The sequence below is a fragment of the Phalacrocorax carbo genome, chromosome 10, assembly GCF_963921805.1.
Source record: "Phalacrocorax carbo chromosome 10, bPhaCar2.1, whole genome shotgun sequence".
NCBI classification, from domain to species: domain Eukaryota; kingdom Metazoa; phylum Chordata; class Aves; order Suliformes; family Phalacrocoracidae; genus Phalacrocorax; species Phalacrocorax carbo.
Window position 1 is genome coordinate 24,301,418 of NC_087522.1, and position 18,693 is coordinate 24,320,110.

At 50.7% G+C, this 18,693-nt stretch overlaps 1 protein-coding gene across 1 annotated transcript; it reads left to right on the forward strand.

Moving 5' to 3' along the window:
• The first annotated feature begins 468 nt into the window (after positions 1 to 468).
• RHOV (ras homolog family member V) lies at positions 469 to 7,389 on the forward strand. The gene is made up of 3 exons (XM_064461237.1): positions 469 to 835; positions 4,140 to 4,198; positions 4,538 to 7,389. The coding sequence occupies exons 1-3, from the start codon at positions 640 to 642 to the stop codon at positions 4,976 to 4,978; spliced, it is 696 nt and encodes a 231-aa protein (XP_064317307.1). The 5' UTR covers positions 469 to 639; the 3' UTR covers positions 4,979 to 7,389.
• The last annotated feature ends 11,304 nt before the right edge of the window (positions 7,390 to 18,693 follow it).

Sequence of the window (18,693 nt, forward strand, 5' to 3'; positions counted from 1 at the left end):
AGGCAGCGGACTGGCAACCCGTGCAGCTGGGAAAACATGCTTTGTGGCTTTTGCCGGCATGAGGCGACAGAGGAACTCGGTAACAGCAATCACATAGTTAATAAATGTGATGTTTCTGTTTCATTTGTTTTCTGTTGCCCCTCATCATACTGACCAGCACTGTTGGTTTTATTCCTGCCATGCCAGAGATCACCACAGATGCTGCAGGTGGGGTCAGTGGAAACAGATGCATCCGCGCGGCTTCTTTTGAAAAGAGAAGGGGGGGACTGCGGCTTTGCCGGTGCGCCCCCAAAACGGAGCACGGCGTGGCACTCGGGTCCTGCCGAAATCCCGCGGGGACGCGCTGCTCGGGGGCCGGGGAGGCGGCGGGGGGGGCCGGCTGCAGCGGCGGGAGGCGGTGGCGGGGCGGGCCGGGGCGTGACTAGGGAAATGGGGCCGGTTTTGGGTGCAGGGCGGCAGGTGTAGCCATGAGGAGCGGTGCGAGGCGGGTCGGAGAGGGTGGCCCCGCTCGGCAGCTCGCAACCCCGACGGCAGCCCGCCCGCCCGGGCATGGCAGCGGCCCCGCCGCGCCGCGCCCCGCGCTGAGCCCCGCCGGTGCCGGTGCGGTGCCGGTGCGGTGCCGGTGCCGGTGCCGGTGCCATGCCTCCCCAGGAGCTCCTGGACTACTCGCCCGCCCTGCGGAGACACAGCCCTCCCCGGAGCAGCGGCCCGGAGCTGGGCATCAAGTGCGTGTTGGTGGGCGACGGCGCCGTGGGTAAGACCAGCCTGGTCGTCAGCTACACCACCAACGGGTACCCCGACGAGTACCAGCCCACCGCCCTCGACACCTTCTCCGGTAGGTGCCCTCCCGGGCTCCGCCGTGCCTCGGCCGGCCGGGTGTGGAGTACGGCGGGGGGCAATCCGGGGGCACGGTGTGCCCGGGGCGGCGGGCCGCCAAGGGGGGGGATTTGCGGGCGTAGGGTGCTCGCAGCCATGGGGGCCCAAAGCCCAGGGCTGTCGCCTACAACGCAGACCGAGCCCCTTGGGTGTTTTGTGAAGTTGGGCGGGTGGAAGTCCTGCGTTTTGCAGCTTTGCCTGTCAATGGGGCGTGCGTCAAGTTGTCTCGGACGTTCTGTGGCACCGGGCTCCTTCCTGGTTTGGTGGTGTTACTATGGCTAAACAGAAGGGGACTTAATTTTTTCGTGGTGGTGGTTTTTAGCTTCAGAAGCATCATGGCATTGTACTGTAGGCTTTCCGGCTTCAACTGATATTGAGCAAAAACATCCTTTTCCCCACGTGTCCACTTAAGCTGGCATTGAACAGAGGCTGCCAAAAAGTTGAAGAGCTTTATAAGTCTGGCTAGAGTTGCCTTCCCTGTTGGCTGATGCGCTCTCATTAGTTTCTACTTTTGTAAATGCTGTCATTGTTCTGGTTCTCCCCGCCTTTTGGGCTCTGATTTCTAATATAAACCCCAGGAAATTACAAAGCCCTTTGAAAGATTTCAGATCTTCATCTCCTACGAAGAAACACAACAGCGCAGGACACCATAGATGGGTAGATTAGAGACGGGCTCAAGTCAGACCAGGAATAAGACTTCTAATGTGTCATAGTCTCAGGGGCTCTTAGAGGGAGCGTTTTGTTTGTCCCAGTGATCCCCCAGTTGCTCACTCTTACGCTGGGATTTGTTGATTTGCCTTGACCCTCTCCAAGCTCTTCAACTGTCACTTGAAGGAAATGAACTGGGAACACGCTGCTGCTCGGGGTCCAGTGGTCCTTTGGGAACAGATGTAAGGAGCCCTCGAGCCCTCGAAGGGAAAGGTTACTGCTCTCTCTGCCCCCTTTACGCTGATGTGTACTGTTTTTGGCTAAGAGAGGCTTGTCATTGGCCTCCACGTTTTTGGAAACGGCAAATCCATAGTAAAATGATCTAGAAAGGTGGAGGCAGTATGAGTTCAGAGACTCCCCAATGAGCAGCAAGTAATGTGAAGATAACTGCACATGGGTTTAGCCCCACTTTGAATGTCCAAGTACTGAGTCTGACTTCCAGGGGTGTGTAGCCTTTGCAACCGATAGAAATCAAAAAGATTAAAATCGGGTCTTCCAAAGTTTACTTTCTGCTTATTGGGAAGAAATGGGAGAATAGAAAAGTTTCCCTTCCCACTCCTACTCTTAACCTGGATAAACTTGAGGAAGTCCCTCCCTGGATTGACGAAGCACAGTTTAGGATCCACTTCAGAAATTTCAGCCCAGTTCCCTCCACTCTTGGGGAATACTTGCAACTGAAACCGCCAGCAGAACTGAGCTTCACAGTTTACATCCCTAACCCCAGTTCTGGTCAAGGGACTGCAATGCCGGTACCAGATAAAGAAGATAACAAGACAGGAGAAAGTATTGCATTATCAGGGGAACAGCCCTGGGACTGTGACCCAGCCGCCTCTGGGTGCTACCTCCTGCTGGGTGTCACTGCCAGGTAGAGCAGCCGTGAGTGAAACACGTACCCGGTGACCTTTCTCCACCAAGCTATCCTGTTCTGCTGGCCCCTTTGCTATTGTACTGAAAGCCAGCCTCATACTGAGGGTGTGTACCTTGCGAGGGCGGTATTTGGAGGGCGGTTGCAGAGTTGCTGGCGTAGCTTAACCTAGCAGCAGGTACGGGGGGGACGGGACGGGGTGGAAACTTTGTGCAAGCACTGGATTAGCAGGTACTATACGTGGTGCCTTTCTTCTGGAGGCTGTAAAACATTTCACAGATGATAATTCCTCTCTCAACACATTTGTGAGGCAGAGGAAACCAGATACTAGAAAGGCAAATGCCCAGTGCCTTGAAAATCAAGTCAGGATCTAGCAGGTTCTTTGATCAGGAACAGGTTTCTCTTCCTCCTCTGGGGCAAAGATATGGTAACCCAGCTGTTTCCCAGTCACAAGGAAGCAATGACTTTCAGCTACACCGCGAGGAGTGGCACTGTGGTGGGCGCACCCACCCCTTTGTTTTTCCTTCAGTCTCAGTCTCCCACCAAACTTCAGTTCATCTTTTGCCTGCCTCCTTTTGCCCAGGGTACTTTCAGGGAGGAGTGCTCCCCGCCAAGAGCTTGTGTGGAACTCTCCAAGTCGGTTGTTTCTATCACTTTTCTTGCCTGGCTAATTACTTCAAGAATCACAAAAGATTGATCCTGGTTCTGTTTTGGGGTTTGAGTGTTCTTTTAACAAAAAAGCACAATAAAGCCTCCTCCTGGGCACAGCGAGAGCATTTAGGTAGTTCGTGTCAAGTGCCAGCCATTGTCACCTTAGCCAGGATGTCTGCCTCTATTCACCAGAGCACAGCCCTACGCACTTTGTTAGGACTTTCAAGTGATTTCCAGCTCCCTCAGCCCCTTTCTCCTTTCCCTTGGTTCCTAGCCAGTCTCTGTGGTGTCTGTGCTCTGAAACATCTAACAGTTTCATTCCAGATTTCCATCAGAGGTCCTGCCAGCCCTCAGTCTGAGTCAGCTGATACCACATGAAGGCTTGCTGTGATTAGGGAGTGAAATGGGAGCAGACCTTACATGTGTAACTCAGCAGTTTTTCGGTGTGCCTGTATAGTCTCTGAAGGGGATTTCACTCATCCCTGTTTCTTTAATAGTTTCTCCGTTTCAAAGTTGGGTTTAGGCCTTTGCTTTCCCTTATCCAGGACACTCACAGAAACTTTTTTTTTTTAATGCCAAATTTCTGGCCTGGATGGGAGAAAAATCTCCAGTAGCTTGTTTAGTGGAGACTGATTTAAACTTCTACTCCTGGCCAGGGCACGTGTTCTGAAGTTCTCAGTTTGTGTTTATCAGTTTCTGCTTACCTGCTTTGTGAAGGGTTTGTTGGCTAAGGGCTCTTCTCTAGAGAAGCAGCTGTCCAGTAATATGGAACGATTCTTTCAAAATACTGGAGAAGAGCCCAAAACACCTGAGGGATAACCAGATCAGAAAGTCTACTGCAGGTCTCTTCCTGGTGCAAGCTTCAGCTGTTTTAGTGAGGTCTGGGAGGATGTTCGGCAGGGAGGCCAGACTCGAGTGACTTTGGTGAGCCTGTTCAGTGTGATACGAAACAGAGTGCTCGGGGGGGAAAAAACTATGAGCGTCTGTGCGTAAGCTGGGCAACTCCGTTAGACTCATCCTTATTCTTTTTGTGCTACAGTGCAGGTCCTGGTCGATGGAGCCCCAGTCCGGATCCAGCTGTGGGACACTGCTGGACAGGTAAGGCCTATCAAAGCAGCTGTCAGCTCTGGTCCATGTGGCAGGGACTGTATGCAGGCTTTTGAGGAAGGCAGTGTTTAACTGGGAAGGAAGGAAGGAAGGAAAGGCATTAGTCCAGCCTCGGCCGTTAGCTGGTATGGCAGTCACAGACAGGTGAATGACAGACTCCCTCAGCTCTGAAACTTGTGCCTGAACTGTGGCATGGCCACAAAGTCAGCACCATGCACTGCCTCTGAGGGTGTCGCAGTCCTAGTTAACACGTGAAAGAGCCACTGCAGCATCATGCTGTTAGGAGATCCGTCCAATGAAGACTTTTTTTCCCCCCTCCATTTTCTGCAGGAGGACTTTGACTGTTTGCGCTCACTTTGTTACCCTGACACCGACGTCTTCCTTGTCTGCTTCAGCGTGGTAAACCCAAGCTCCTTCCAAAACATTACTGAGAAATGGATCCCTGAGATACGAACTCACAACCCCCGGGCACCGGTGCTGCTGGTGGGGACGCAGGCAGACCTGCGGGATGATGTCAATGTCCTCATCAGCCTGGATCGCTATCATGTGAAGCCCGTGCCCCGGCCTCAGGCAGAAGGTCTAGCTGACAAAATCCGGGCTGAAGCCTACCTGGAATGCTCAGCGCTGACCCAGAAGAACCTCAAAGAAGTTTTTGACATGGCCATTGTCAGCGGTGTCGAGCACAAAGCGCGTCAGGAAAAGAAGATGACTGCCAAAGGCATCAAAACTCTCTCCAAGTGCCGCTGGAAGAAGTTCTTCTGCTTCGTCTGAAGCTGCTTGCGGGGGGAGGGGAAGAAACACCTGATGCCAGTATTGGCTTTGCGCCTTCTTGGAGTGACTGCTCCTATGGCCCCCGTGAGGAGGGTATGATAAGCTGCTGGGCTTGGAAACCTGGCTCTTGCTGGGTTACGGTATCAGATGCTTGGGAGACATGAACTGGATTTCCATTGTGCTGGAATGTGGAATGGTCCAGGCAGCTATAAGTACCTGCCAGACATGTCTGTAGCACCCCAGACTGATGGGAGCCTTTAATACACCGAGACTCAGTACCCCAGAACAGGCAGGTTCCTTACATTGTTCAAAATGACCACTTTTCTGTCTGAAGCTAACACACTTCTGGAGTCCTGCTGCAGTATAATAAATGTGAGGGACTTTTGAAGTCTGCCTGCATTTTGGCTGATTTACAGGCTTGGCAGAGAGTGGGGCAGGGGCAGTTACAGCAACTGCAATGTGGTCAGACACGGGCTGCCGAGTTTGTAACACGAGAACTTGGGTTCCCTCTCTGATTCTGCTTGCCAAAATAAGTAGAAGTCGCTTGGTTGTGCAAAAGCTACACCTTTTTCTTAAAGGTCCTGTCTTGTGAGTACCCTTGAGAAGGTTTTCCCTAAATAAAGGCCATTAGCAGGCTGAAGAGAAAAGGCAGTGGAAGCTACAGTAATTCTTTAAGCAAAACGTTCTTTGAGAGGACTCTGTAGTCTAGTGGGTGCCAGGGCTATATCTTAAGAGGTAGTCATGAACTTGGGGACCTATTTTGAAAGGCCTTTTGCGTGTGTGGTGTTTTGAGAGAAAGAACAGATGAGGAGCAGTGATGAGTGGCTCTGTCTGTCTAGCAGAGAGGAAACTGGGTCAGTGAAGGGTTTGTAACACTATGAAGGGGTGAAGTGTAGATGGAGAGCCATGCACATAATGACAGGAGAAGAGAGGAGAAAGAAAAAGTTGGGGATAAAAAGGAAAAAGAGGGAAGGAAGGGAGATGGAGAAGGAAAGAAGAATGAACATTGTTAAATGAAAGTTGTGATTCTACTTAGTTGGGATGCTAATATTTAGGGAGTCTTCTAGGGACCTGGAAAATTTGCTAGTGATCTCAATTTCAAAGTAATGTTGTCCATACCTTAAGTTCTGAATCAAAAGGATGGGGTTGTACTGAGAGAGAACATTCCTCTTGGTCAGTAAAATCCTCAGTTTCATGTCTACACAGGAGAACAGAATTTACCTTGTACTGTTCTTCCTGAGGCTGCAGAACAGGAACGGAGGGCTCAGGGCTTTTTTCTGTTGTGTTCCCTTTCTTAAAAGTCACTGCTTGATCTGCTGAAATCAAAAGCAAAGGAAATCCATGAAGCTCCTGCCAGAGAAAAACATTGACTATGTTTGCTCCGTTCCCCTCTCACGTCTTTCTCAGGGGATTAATTTCCCAGTGAGTCTATTCAGTTTATTGCAGAACTTACATCAATTTCTGAAACTTCTTTCACAGAGACATTTCATTCTGGTTAATGTAGGAGAAAATGTGACGGGTCTGTCAAGCAATGCGTTCAGTACTCAGGGGGTTCTCTGCATCTGGCCATAGCCCATCACTCTGGGAATGCTCTGGAGTAATGTGACAGAAGGGGATGTAGCTGTGGATTGTTTGCTCTGCACCAAAACCAAGCACACCTGAGCTAGTGGGCCTGTAGAAAACCAAATGCAAGTAATGCAGAATGGCTTTGGATCCAAACAAATGCCTGCAAACATCTCTCACAACCATCCCTCTGTGGTGCAGCTCATGTAGTCCCCAGGGTGTGAGACAAGCCTGCCTTTTCCCTGGGGAGTACAGTATGAAAGAGGTGGGCAGGTCTTCTTGCAGAGGGATGCAAGAAGATTGCATGGCTCCACAGCAGCGGGGCTGCTCGTAGGGTAAGGCTTAGAGACCTGAAAAAGATGGCATGTCAAAATGAGCTGAATGCGGAAAGGACTCCCCCGGCTGAAATGCCGTCTGGGTCCAGCGAGGGGTCCGAAGAGACGGAGAGTACAGAGGCAGTAGCTAGAAGTGACATGTCCTACACACCTCGAGGCAGGACACCACTTCCTGAACAAAGCTCTCGTTCAGCAATGCATCCCTGCAAGTATTTCCTAACTGTTCGGGCACCTGTGCTGTATCACTAGTTCAGTTTGTCTGTTGGGTCTTTACGCATTTCTTTTGCCTGTGAGACCGCGGGCTGTGGTGCGGCCTGCTAAGGAGCACGGCATAGCCCTGTGGAACAAACCCACTGGTGGAGAGAACACCAGCCTCCCCTCCTGCTGGGAAAAGCAAGGGTTGTCCTGCAGTAGGTTTGTATGAAACAGGGATTATTTCATTCTAGAAAAGAAACTGTACTGAGAGCTGCTTTCTTCCTCTGTGACTATGGCTAATATTTGTTCAAATAAATTTTTTTTAATGTCCACAATTTGTGTTTTTGATTTTGTCAGCACAAAATAAGATGGGCTTTAAGATGGAAGAGGACTTATTCCATTTTACTGACAACAGCATAAGAGGGAAATTGCCCCACTTCTCCTTCCATGTCCTAACCCCCACTAGCAATGGTAAAAATCCCCTGATACCTGAAACCTTCCAGGATCCTCCTGTTGCCTCAGTTAACTCTCCTCTCTCTCAGCGGCTGCTCAGGGTGGAGGTTGCTGAGGGGGATGGAGTAGCAAACACTGAAAGCTTCCAGTGCCTCTCCCCAGGAGCCATCTGCCAGGGACCAGTCGGGGGCCCTCCCAGCGCTCACTGGACAAGCCCATGTAGGACTTGCGTTTGGAGCCTTAATAACAGCGTGCTGCGCTGTCATTAGGCTGGGGGGTAATTTAGCGACTGGCTTTATTTAACTTCCCTGTTAAACACTGTTCAAGTACTGAAAAATTTTGTCTGTGCCACGTAGGACACAAAGGCTCTCTCCAAGCTAGCTCACAGGACTCATCCTACTGGCCTTATCATCAGCAACCCAGGTAAGTCAGGGCTCCTATCTGTCCACATCTGGGGCCCCATCACTGCTCTGAAAGCCAGAGGGCTGGGAAGTGAGGCCTCTGGGGGAGTTTAGCAGAGAGGTGGGACAGAAAATGGACAAAAACCGCAGTGTAGAAGAGGTAATGAACAAATGTGATTCAGAAACTAGAAAGGAATAGGAAATAACTGCCAATAAAACAAGATTTGGGAACTTGGGGTGTTTTTTGACAGAGTCTGAGACCACGCTGTCCTGCAGCGTGCTGTTTGCTAAAGTGACCCGTGGGATTATTTGGAGCCAGCTCCCAGCTTTGCAGCTTCCCAGCATTAAGGCTTACAGAAGAACCCGTGAATGGAAATCACAGCAAAGTGTGAATTAACTTTACCAGCAGTGAGTCATCCCACTGAGCCCTATCCTGTCACGTGCGCAATAAGCACCCTAAAACTCCCTGAAACGTGTGAACAAAGCTGAGCTCCTGGGGGTGGGGGTAAATTGATCTCATTAAATGGAGTGTCCTACCAAAACCATCTGAGGCATGTTTAAAGCCTTACTCTATCCCCTTCATGGTGCAGTACTGGACCTGTGCTGCTACCTGGCTCTGGTACAGTTTGGGCTTTCTTCTGCATTACAGTGCTGCTTGACCAACCTGTATTTTCAGATGATGCTGAGAGTACAGGGCAGTTCCTGGGAGGCTGTTACCAACACAAACCACCCCACCAGGCCAGCTGAAGCTAGCCAAGCCCATTACTAGGCCAGCACAATTCTACACGAGTGCCACTTACTTTAATTCCAGAAAGGCTCCTTATGATATCATTAGTCGATCTGACTTGCTCTATAGTGCAAAGCTCAGCATCAAATGCTAAATACCCCAGTGTGCCTACAGGGTAGAAACTCTCTAGTACCTTCTTTCTTGCTCAGGTCTCTGACTCGGATCCTGGTCAGCAGGCTCCTGCACAGTCCTGCATCCAGCAGAGTAACTTATCAGGGCTTTCCCAGCAGCATAAGCAACACTGCGAGTGCTTCAGCACAGGTACACACCACATCTTGTAATTCTGTATGAAGCTGGTGTGCTAGCTGCCGCTCTCAGCTGCCATCTCCAAAAGAGCCGGGCTCAGGCATCAGCAACAGTAGGAGCACAGTGTGGAAAGGACCCTTTTATTTCCTTTCTCTGTAGGTAGCACACCCTAAATGGGCTTAGCTGTGCCAAGAGAGTTCCCAGCTGGCAACACTTTCCTGAGCTTCCACTGAACCCTGACTGGGAATTAATCCCCAGAATAATACCAAGTTTCATCTGACTCAACACAGCCTCCTTCCAGCGCCAGAAGGGCAAATCTGAAAGGTCCTTTCAGGAGACCTTTATGTCTTGTAGGTTACATCCTATTTACTTTGAAGGGACAGGCTGAATTATTACCAGGCCAGGAGCTGACATGAGTCCAGCAGCAGGAACCCAACTGTGCTTGAACCCTGTTGAAATGCAATCACCACAGAATAGCATCCTTCCCCCGTTTCCTGAGAGGGTTATAATTACATTAACAACCATATCACCTTCTTAACACCCCCCCCAATCTAATCCTCAGGTGCTAGCTAGCTTTTTATTCAGCTTGCTCTAAGTTTAATGCTGTTTATCAGTTAGGCAACCACTCCACCTTTGAAGCAGGGTCTGATTTGATTTTTCCCAGCTGTAATGACAGCTAAGTAGCCTGCTTCAACTTTGCTCCTAATGCCTTCCTGCCCCTGCTTTGGGATAGATTGGTCCCCTCCCATAGCCCTCTCCGTGGCCTCGCAAAGAGCGGTGTGGGGACACTGGAGGAGCAGGAGTGAGCAGAGGCACTGCTCAAACAGGCACTAGTACCACAAAAAATGTGCTTCAATTGGACTGCTGCTCTCCCAAACCCACCCAGAGTCCTCTGTGCCCAGGAGGCTGTCCTTGGCCCCCTTGGTCTGCTGAAAGATATTGGTTTTCCTTTACATCATTGCCTCTCTTGGAACCATGCTAAATCGCTCTGTAGTGGTCCCGGGAGATAAAGCATTTAAACAAAGAAACCACTCAAATTTTACAATATGGTTCCAAGACTGTCCTCCCTGTACTGGAGGAAGCTGGTCAAGACCCAGCTCCCAGTCTGCATCTGCTCCCAGAAGAGGAATCAAAGCGCTGGCCCAGCCGGCACCTGGGCCTCCTGGAAGCTGCTTACTCATGCCTCTCAGAGTCCAGCCCTGGGCTCTCCGTTCCCACCATTTAAATACAGCATTGTACTTGCAAAGACCTATTGCACAAGAGAACAGGGTATGTTTCAACGTATCCCTTAGACAGGTTCCCTCTGCTGCAGCCCCATGTGATCCCCGTTCCCAGGGTGACACCATGCCCTTTCCAGCTCCCGGACTGAGTTGCTCGGCATCCAGACTTGCAGGACTTGTTCTGGAAGAGCAGGAGGAGATGTAGGTCCCATCCTCCCCCTCCATCCCGTCACCCCCAGTGCTGCCCCTGGGGCAGTGTTGTGAACTGAAATACTCTGGTTTCTGCTGCTGTGGAGGAACATCAGGTGTGGGGAAATTTGGCTCGGGGACAAGTTTCACCACGAGTCACTGAGCCAGGCTTTTCTTTCCCATGAGATAATCTTGGGCGGGGCAGACAATCTCTTCAAATTAAAATACAATGAAAATACACGGGCTTCCCAGGGTTTAGGGTAAATCTCTCTTTCCTTGTTTTCTCAGTAAGCGAGCCAGGCGCTGCTGAAACCTTCCCCAGGCTTGCGGCGCAGAGGCCAGCGCTACAGCAGCCGTGACCACTCAGCTTGGAGTCGGCTTTCTGGCCACTGCTCCCCCAGCCCCTGGTCAGCAGCAGCAGCCCACCTGTGGGACCTGGCTCTGCTAGTGGCGAGGGTGGGAATGCTTGACCTTCCACGGAGGAACCTCCACAGTCCTGTAGAGGAGGATGGATGGGAAAGCGTGGATTAGCAAGTCAAGCATGTACGGCAAAGCCCCCTTCCGTGGCACCCCAGCAGCTGCCCTGCTGCCTTTGTGCTGGTGGCAAGGTGGCACAGGGACAGCACTGGTGATTTCCAAGCAGCCACACACACTTGTGCTGGTGCCATCTCCACCGTTACACTCTGGGGGGGAACTCAGGGCACTCAAGTCACGGGCCTGCCCTTTCTCCACCATCACCCTGCCACCGAGCTTAACCCTCTGCTTCTCCAGGTGCACACCTGGTTATGTAGCTCAGTGGCAACAAGGACACAGGGAGAAGCCAGGGATTTAGCTGGGACCTCGCTGGCGGTGAGCATCAACACCCCAGCCGTGCAGACTAAGGTGCTTTCTCATCCAAAGGGAAAATCAGCATCACGTGCTGCAGCAGGGCCCATCCTGAGAGGATTCGGTTCTCCCAGCAGAGGCTGCATCCCTTCGGGGTAGATGGGAGAGAGGCTGGGAAAATGCTGCCCAAGCACCGAAAATGGGTTTTGGGCAGTGTTGCAGAGCCCCGGCTGCCCTCCTGCAGCGAGCCGTTTGCTGGGCCGCCTGCCCAGGGAGCGGCGTGTGCCCGGGGACAACTGGTGCCCGCCGCTGCCGGAGCCGCTGGGACAGCCGGGACGGCTCTCTGCGGCGCTGCGGCAGGCAGGGAGGCGGGAGGAACACCCGGCTACGGGCAGAGCTTCAGAAACTGCACATTCATCTTCCCTGCCAGTAGGTCAGAGAGCGCCCGGGGCGGGCTGATGACGCATGGCACACCTGAGATCATTTTCATGGGAATAGACCCGTGAGAGACAGCGAGAGGAAGAGTCGGGGAAACTCTCCCAGCACTTCAGTCAGTGTCAGCATTCGCAGGGCAGATTTCACAAGATAAACAAAAGCCTTTAATAACCATACTGGAGGGAGGCTTTGAAACCCTGTGAAACCTCTGCCAGGAAAAAAGAGTGGCAGGCCTCTTGCGGAGCTCCAACGCCACCAGCCAGCCAGAGACTCGGTGGCTACAGGGAAAAAAAAAGACTTGCAAAAACCAAACTATAAAGATCCAAGCGGGGGGTACCCCAGCTGTACTCCCAGCTGCGGGTAGTAATGTGCATGGTGCTATATATATAGCACAGATGAATATTCATTCCCCTTGCTCAGGGGTTTTAATAACATGGAGCAGATGAAAGGTGTCAGCCACCCTGGAATATTATCCGGGCAGTGGTGTATAGTCTGAAGGGAGGGTAGGAGAGGATATCTAATATTGTGATATCTTCTGTAGGATTATTTGGTGTATTTCTTGTAAGTCAAATAGATTTGTAGAGTAATGAGTGTTATTAGCGCCTAACAGTAAAGTCTTGTGTGTACAAGACTCCTGTCAAAGGATGCAAAGCCTGAAATACGGGCACTCTGTGCTAACCAATAAAATACAACCATACCTTGGAAGGAACGTGACATCCTGCAGTGCCTGGTTGTCTGCTTTATGAGTACCAGTAACAGCAACGTCCTACCTTTCCACGCAGTGCATTTATTCACTATCTCCAAACACCTCTTTTCAGATGATGAACACACTGCATTAGGTGAGAGGGTAAGTCCAAATATAATTTAGGTCACCAGAAACCCAGAAATGCTAAGCCAGGCTTTAACATAATTCCCCTGTGCGCTTTGGGGTGAACGACTTTCCATTTTCCATTTGCAAAAGGGAGCTCCCTCCCCTCCATGGAGTGTGATATACATTTATTAACTGTTATTCACAGGGTGCCATAGCAGGGGAAGTGTTATAGCCAGGAACATCACAGCGCTTCTCCTCATGGTCTTCAAAACGGGACAAAAGCCCTGAGATGTGCCTAGACACCAGTATCCATTACTGTCTTCTGTGAGTTTCCTGCGAGATCTGGAAAACAAAACTCTGTGATTATAGCTCCAGCTCTGGGGTTCAGGCAATTAAGGGAGAAAATCAGTATTCATTTAGAGCAAATGTCTTCAACCTTCAGAGCTGTTGAAGGAAACATGAAACCCCATGGTCTGGAAAATTAGGAGACGATTAAAAGGAAGCCCTATACACATTGCTACTTAAATGGTACTTATGCTACCTTGGTTATGTGGCAGGAGAGGAGGAAGAATGAAATGTGGTGTCTTCACATAGCTAGTACTATCCAATCCCCAGAGAAAAATAAAGAGATGGACCCAAAATGCAGAATGTAGGCCATTCATGTCTGGCTCGGCTGCTTCCACTCAGTGCCGGTAGCACAGGTAAATCTGCCTGCGCACAGCCACAGCCCGGGTGGATGGGGCTCCCACACAGCAGGTCGGGGAGCCCAGCAGCAGCAGGAACCATTCCTGAGCAAGACTCAGCACTAGCTTTGCTTGTGATTGGAGAAACAGCATCCCACCCTGAGTCTATCACGTTGTAGGATGGGGAGAGGAGGAAGAGGCATTCTGACTGTTGAGACACCTCTGCATAGTTTAGTGGAGAAGGTCAGCCAGATGAGAGCAGCATGTGTTCCCAAGAAGGCCAGCTCTCTGGGTAAGCAGCCAACAGCCTGGGCAGGCATGCCGGAGCCCATGCTGAAGCCTGTGCTGCTGGGCTGTCACGGTACGTGTCATGGTACAACGTGGCTGGATGAAGCTAGCTCACTGCCACCACGCCCCTGATCACGCTTCCTAACTGAGGTGCAGACAGGCTCTCGGGTGCAAAAAGACACACCCGAGGGGGTCGAAAGCTTCCCACCGCCACTTGCTGCCAGGCCTATGTTGACCCATATTCTCCTCCCTCTTCCAGAGGCGAGACCGGAGCGGGGCGGCTGAGCTCCGGGGGTGCTCCCCGAGAGGGAACGGCACACTCTGGGGTCCAGCCTTCCTCCTGCCTCGTCCGGACGAATAGTTAGCCAGTAAAAGGGTAGTTTTGCTTCTGCTGAATACCAGTGCTGACTTCACTGATGCTGCCTTTCCGTGTTTTAGTGGCATCTGCTGGAAATAGCTGGCGACATCTGTGGTGTAAATAATTAGCCTCCCAGCAAGAAAGGATGGGGGGACAGCGCGAGCATTTAGATGTTACAAATGAGGCTCTACAGCAAGCGCTGGTTGGTTTTCCCTAAACTCCTTTCTATACATCAAGGAGCATAAAAGAGTACAGAGACCAAGTCCTGCTCTCAACCCTCCATCCTAGAGCATGGCTTTATTGGTAATTGAAAACTACATCTCAGCTTAATTTTCTTCCCACACTTGGCTGTACTCTATCTTACCCCCATCTCAAAGAGGCATGTCAGTCCTTTCATATCCTCGCTGGAGTTCACAGAGGTTTGCCAGCATTAATCAGAGGCAATTATTTCTGCCTCTTTAGGCAGGGATATCAGACCTGAGCCTAGCGTGACTCATCCCAAGATTGCTTCCCCCTGCAAGGTTCTTCCAGACATCTCCTTTGCCTGGAGACCTTGGCTGCCTTTGGTCATTCCACGCCTGGGAAACTCTTCTGGCAAGGAGCAAGCCCTGACTGCTACTCAGCCCTGTGTACGCCACATCCCTGCCTTTTCACCTCACCCGGTGGGAATGATTAGAGGGTTACAGGCTGCTGCTGGCAAGGAATTATCTAACCAACATTTTCACATTTTGGTCGATTAGCTTTTTAAGATTTTTGGATGGAACAGTTCTGTTTTGGTGACCACCCTCTGCAATGCAGCCAGGGCTGCTGGACCACAGGCCTGTTCTCGGCAGTGGGTCTGGATGAACCCTGGAGCAACCCAACCTCGCTGACACTCCTGACTCAGGCATCTCCAGGATTTCCACCTTCCTGTTGGGAAGAAATGAGTTGTGCCTTCAGCCCTTGCAGCTTTGATGCCCTAAGAGCTCTGGCTGGGAGGAGATCCTTTTCCCGATCCATTGGCTCTGTGGGAAGGGAGATCCCTCAGAGGTGGACAGACCATGCTGCTTCTTTCATTTTGGAGAGAAAGGGCTCGTGGTTTCCTAGAGGGAAAAGTTTCTGTTCTACAGAAATCTGAGAGTTCAGTGAGGGTCATAACAAAAATCTGCTTTGGAATATTTGCCAGAAATATTCTAAAGTAGTAAAAATATATGGCCCAGAGAAGAAATGGAGTTTCAGCAAGCTGTAGCGCTTGGAATGAAAGTGAAATCTATTAATATTATTCACAATATGAAGTAGATACTTTTTATCATTATTATTACTTACTAATAAATGTTTTTGTTATTAAGCCCCACTGAAGACTGCGTCAACCTCCTTGAGATCCTGACTCTGCAAATAAACACTCAGGTGGCCCTGGCCCACTGACCTGCATGTACCTCCAGTGCTCCAAGCAAGTGTTTGCAGGAGAGCAAAAGAAATCTGGTGGTTTGAAAGGGCACAAACTTCCAGCACAACCTCTCTGGCTGGCTAGGGAGCAGACCACTGCACGTCGCTCCTGCCGTACTACGAAACGAGGCTGGGGAAGCATGAGTGCTGGGGGCCTGCTGGGATAACTCTGTGAGGATCACCCCCCTTCTATTTCTTCCCTTCCCCTCCAAGCAGCCCACCAGCTAGGAGGGATTTCTGCTGTTCTGCGATAATTTGGAGGCAGTATCTGTAGATCTGGCTTTGGGGTGCTGCTGTGCAAATGGGTTGGTGTTCTGGGGTCGAGAAGGAAAAACAAGCAGGAAGGAAAGAAAACTGAAAATAAACCATGTCTCAGTAAACAGATTAAAGTCACTACGGAATAATCTAGTTTTGTACAGAAGGGGCAGAGCCCTCGAAAACTCAGGGAACTGGAAAAGGGCCTGCCTCTCACAAGGGATGGGAAGCTTCTGGGGGGACTCACCCCACAAGTGGGGTGCTGCTTGCAGAGTCCTGCCTCATCCGTGCTGCCTGAGCAGGCTACAACTTCTTTACGCAAAGCCTTTCCCTGCGAAATAAATACCACGCTGGCTATGAGGAAGCTGCCCAGTTGTAATACATATCGGTGATTGCAAAGTTGAACAAAAAGAAGCTGGTTCTGAATTCAGCGAGAGCAGCTCAGTGAACACTCTGACACGGCAGGGGCTGGCCTGGCAGCAGCTCACGTCCCACGAAGTTTTCCAGATGGTTCTGAATGCAGACTGATTTTCAAAGGCCAAATCTCAACACACTGAACAGGGAGGGAAAATGGACATGAGGCAAAAATGCAAACGCCTTCTCCTCGCTCCTTCGCGACACACACAGATGTGTTCAACTGTTGGCAGTGAGGGCAAGACAAATGAGCTGTCACTTCCATCTCAGGCGCTGCCGGTGGCAGGGAAATCTGATAATAGGGATGGATTTCCAACGAGGAAAACAGCCATATTTTTGACTAGCACTTCACTTTTTGTTAAAATCTCTTTTCATCTCCTTAGCCAGCGTGTGCATCCCCGGCTCCTGTTCTTAAAAGGTGGACAATAGCCTCCTCGTCAGTAGGAATTATCTCTGTGTTATGAAGAGGACAGAGACATGAAAAACAGGCTTGTCTGACAGGGCAAGCCTTTCCATCACAGCAAAACATTGCGGTGCATAACAGGCTGCAACACTGTTTTGGTGCCCATTGTTCCTTTGCATAAAAGCCTTTGAACCAGAGTTAGTAATTATGGGAGCTGCACACTGCACAGCTCCTCAGCTGCTGATATGTTTATCAGTGGAGCATCAATCTGACTGGCTTCCAGGAGGTTTAGATGGCATGGGGTCATGCTTACATCAGCTAATAAACTCCTCAGAGCTGGGAAGGTCTCTTTCTTTTGTATCTGTGAAGCAGACGGCATCAACGGAGTCCGCATCCCTGATTTAAATAGCTGCCTCAATTTAGCAATGACAGCGTATAAGGCTTTAAATCTTGGGGACTGGAGAGGTATTAATAGAATCATAGAATCATAGAATCGTTAAGGTTGGAAAAGACCCTTAAGATCACCGAGTCCAACCGCTAACCCCTTGAAGATAGACCATGTCTTGTTTATGAAAACTAGTAGATTACAAAGTCGTCTAAAATAGAAGGTAAGTAAGTGGACATGAGTCAGGAGGCCCTTTCCAGCCCTGCGCTGAAAAGCAGTTTCAAAGGACTGCCGTACCTTACAATTACAATTGTGCTGGGAATGGCTCCCGAGTTTTGCCCAGCTCCACAACACTCATCTCTATGAGAAATTTGGACCATACTATGTGTAACATGTATTACTCCACTCTAATTGCAGCACAGACAAGCATAGACTTGGTTAGGAACTGAACACGGTTTGTCTCATTGCTTTCAGTGGCCAGTTTTAAGAAACACCGTACATTGGCTCTTCCATCATAACAGAGACCTTAATCGGGAGCCTGGCTGCCCAACCATCACTGTTTTTCCTGGGACAACTGGGCAGAGAGTTGATTTCCCTACTGCCTGGGCTGGGACAAAGACTCTGCCCCCATCAGCCACCCGCAGATTTGGGCTCACAAAAATTGACCCAAGACACCAGGCATGGGAGCACAGCACCTCAGCAGGCAGCTCCAAACCCATGTCACCGAGGCAGCAGTCTGGTCACAAGGAGGTGGCTGGTCGAGCTCTGAACGTATCAAGGAGGAGTTGTTTTGTCCTCTGCCCCAGTGAGAGGAACAGCACCCTGGAGAGGACAGTTTGGTTCGGCTTTGCTGAAAAGCACCATTAAGCCGGGTGAGAAGAGAGCCAGGTCGTTTTGCCTCCACACAGTTGCTGGAGATCCCCCACACAGGAGCTGGATGGAGTGTGCATCCCATGTAGATATACTGGGGTGAACATTTCCTTACCTTGAATTTTGCTGAAGGACAATCAACCGAAGTTAGCTTTCTTGGAATCAGAGGCAACTGTTTTTTACAGCCAAGGCACATTTTCAATCATTAGGGTTCCCATGGTGCAAGGTTTGCAAGTGTCCCACCTAGACTGGTATTGGGGTGCACAGTGCCAAAAATCAGCTCAGTGGTTCAAAATGGAAAAATTTATTACCACTTCCTTTCCTGACACCATTACATCTGGTGCAGAAAGCTTACAAGGTCCCAGGAACATAGAGAGAGATACGGTGCTTCTGTGACCGGAGAAAGATGCTATCTGCCTGCCTGATGCTGCGAGATTTGGATTGTGCCACACAGTCTGGTGGTTCCAGACATCTTGCAATGCATATCAGAAGCCTTTCAGGGGTGAAAAAAAAAAAAAAGACAGGAAAGAAGGGAGTGCTGAGAGTCAAACAAAGCTAGAATTTATGGGAAAGTGAAGGGGAGGGGGACAAACAAGAGCAATAGGAAGTTAGACTTTGAACAAGCCTGGTCACGCCTCGGGTACCGGTTCTATCTGCCCTCTGCCTGACCACAGCCCAGTCTGCCCAGTGACTGCATTGGGAACTGGGGCACGGAGCAGCACCAAGCCAGCGGGGTTTGTTGGCTGGTGGTGTTCCTGTGGAGGGGAGGCGGCCAAGACGTTGTGATGAGCGTGTCAGTCTGCCAGCAGCCCTTGCCGAAGGCCCCTGCGCAGGCACCACAAGTGGCTCTGGAGGGGAAGCACTTTTTCACGCTTGACGTCATTGTTGCAGGGTTGGGGAAGCAATTGACTGCGGGACAGTGACAGAGGAGGACTTGGTCATCTCTGCAGCTCACCTTGGTGTACATCTGGTAGCCGAAAGGGGTGGCAGAGGAGGTTGCGGTGACAGGGCCAGGTATGTTCACAAGTCATCACAGCTTAGCATCACCCCCCCTTTACAGAACAGAAATGACTCCCCCCCATCCAGAACATCTGCCTCTCCTACCCTACAGGTTACAAGGAGCTAGCCAAGCTCTGAGCTTGGTGAGAAGAGGCAGCACGCAACTAAAATAGCA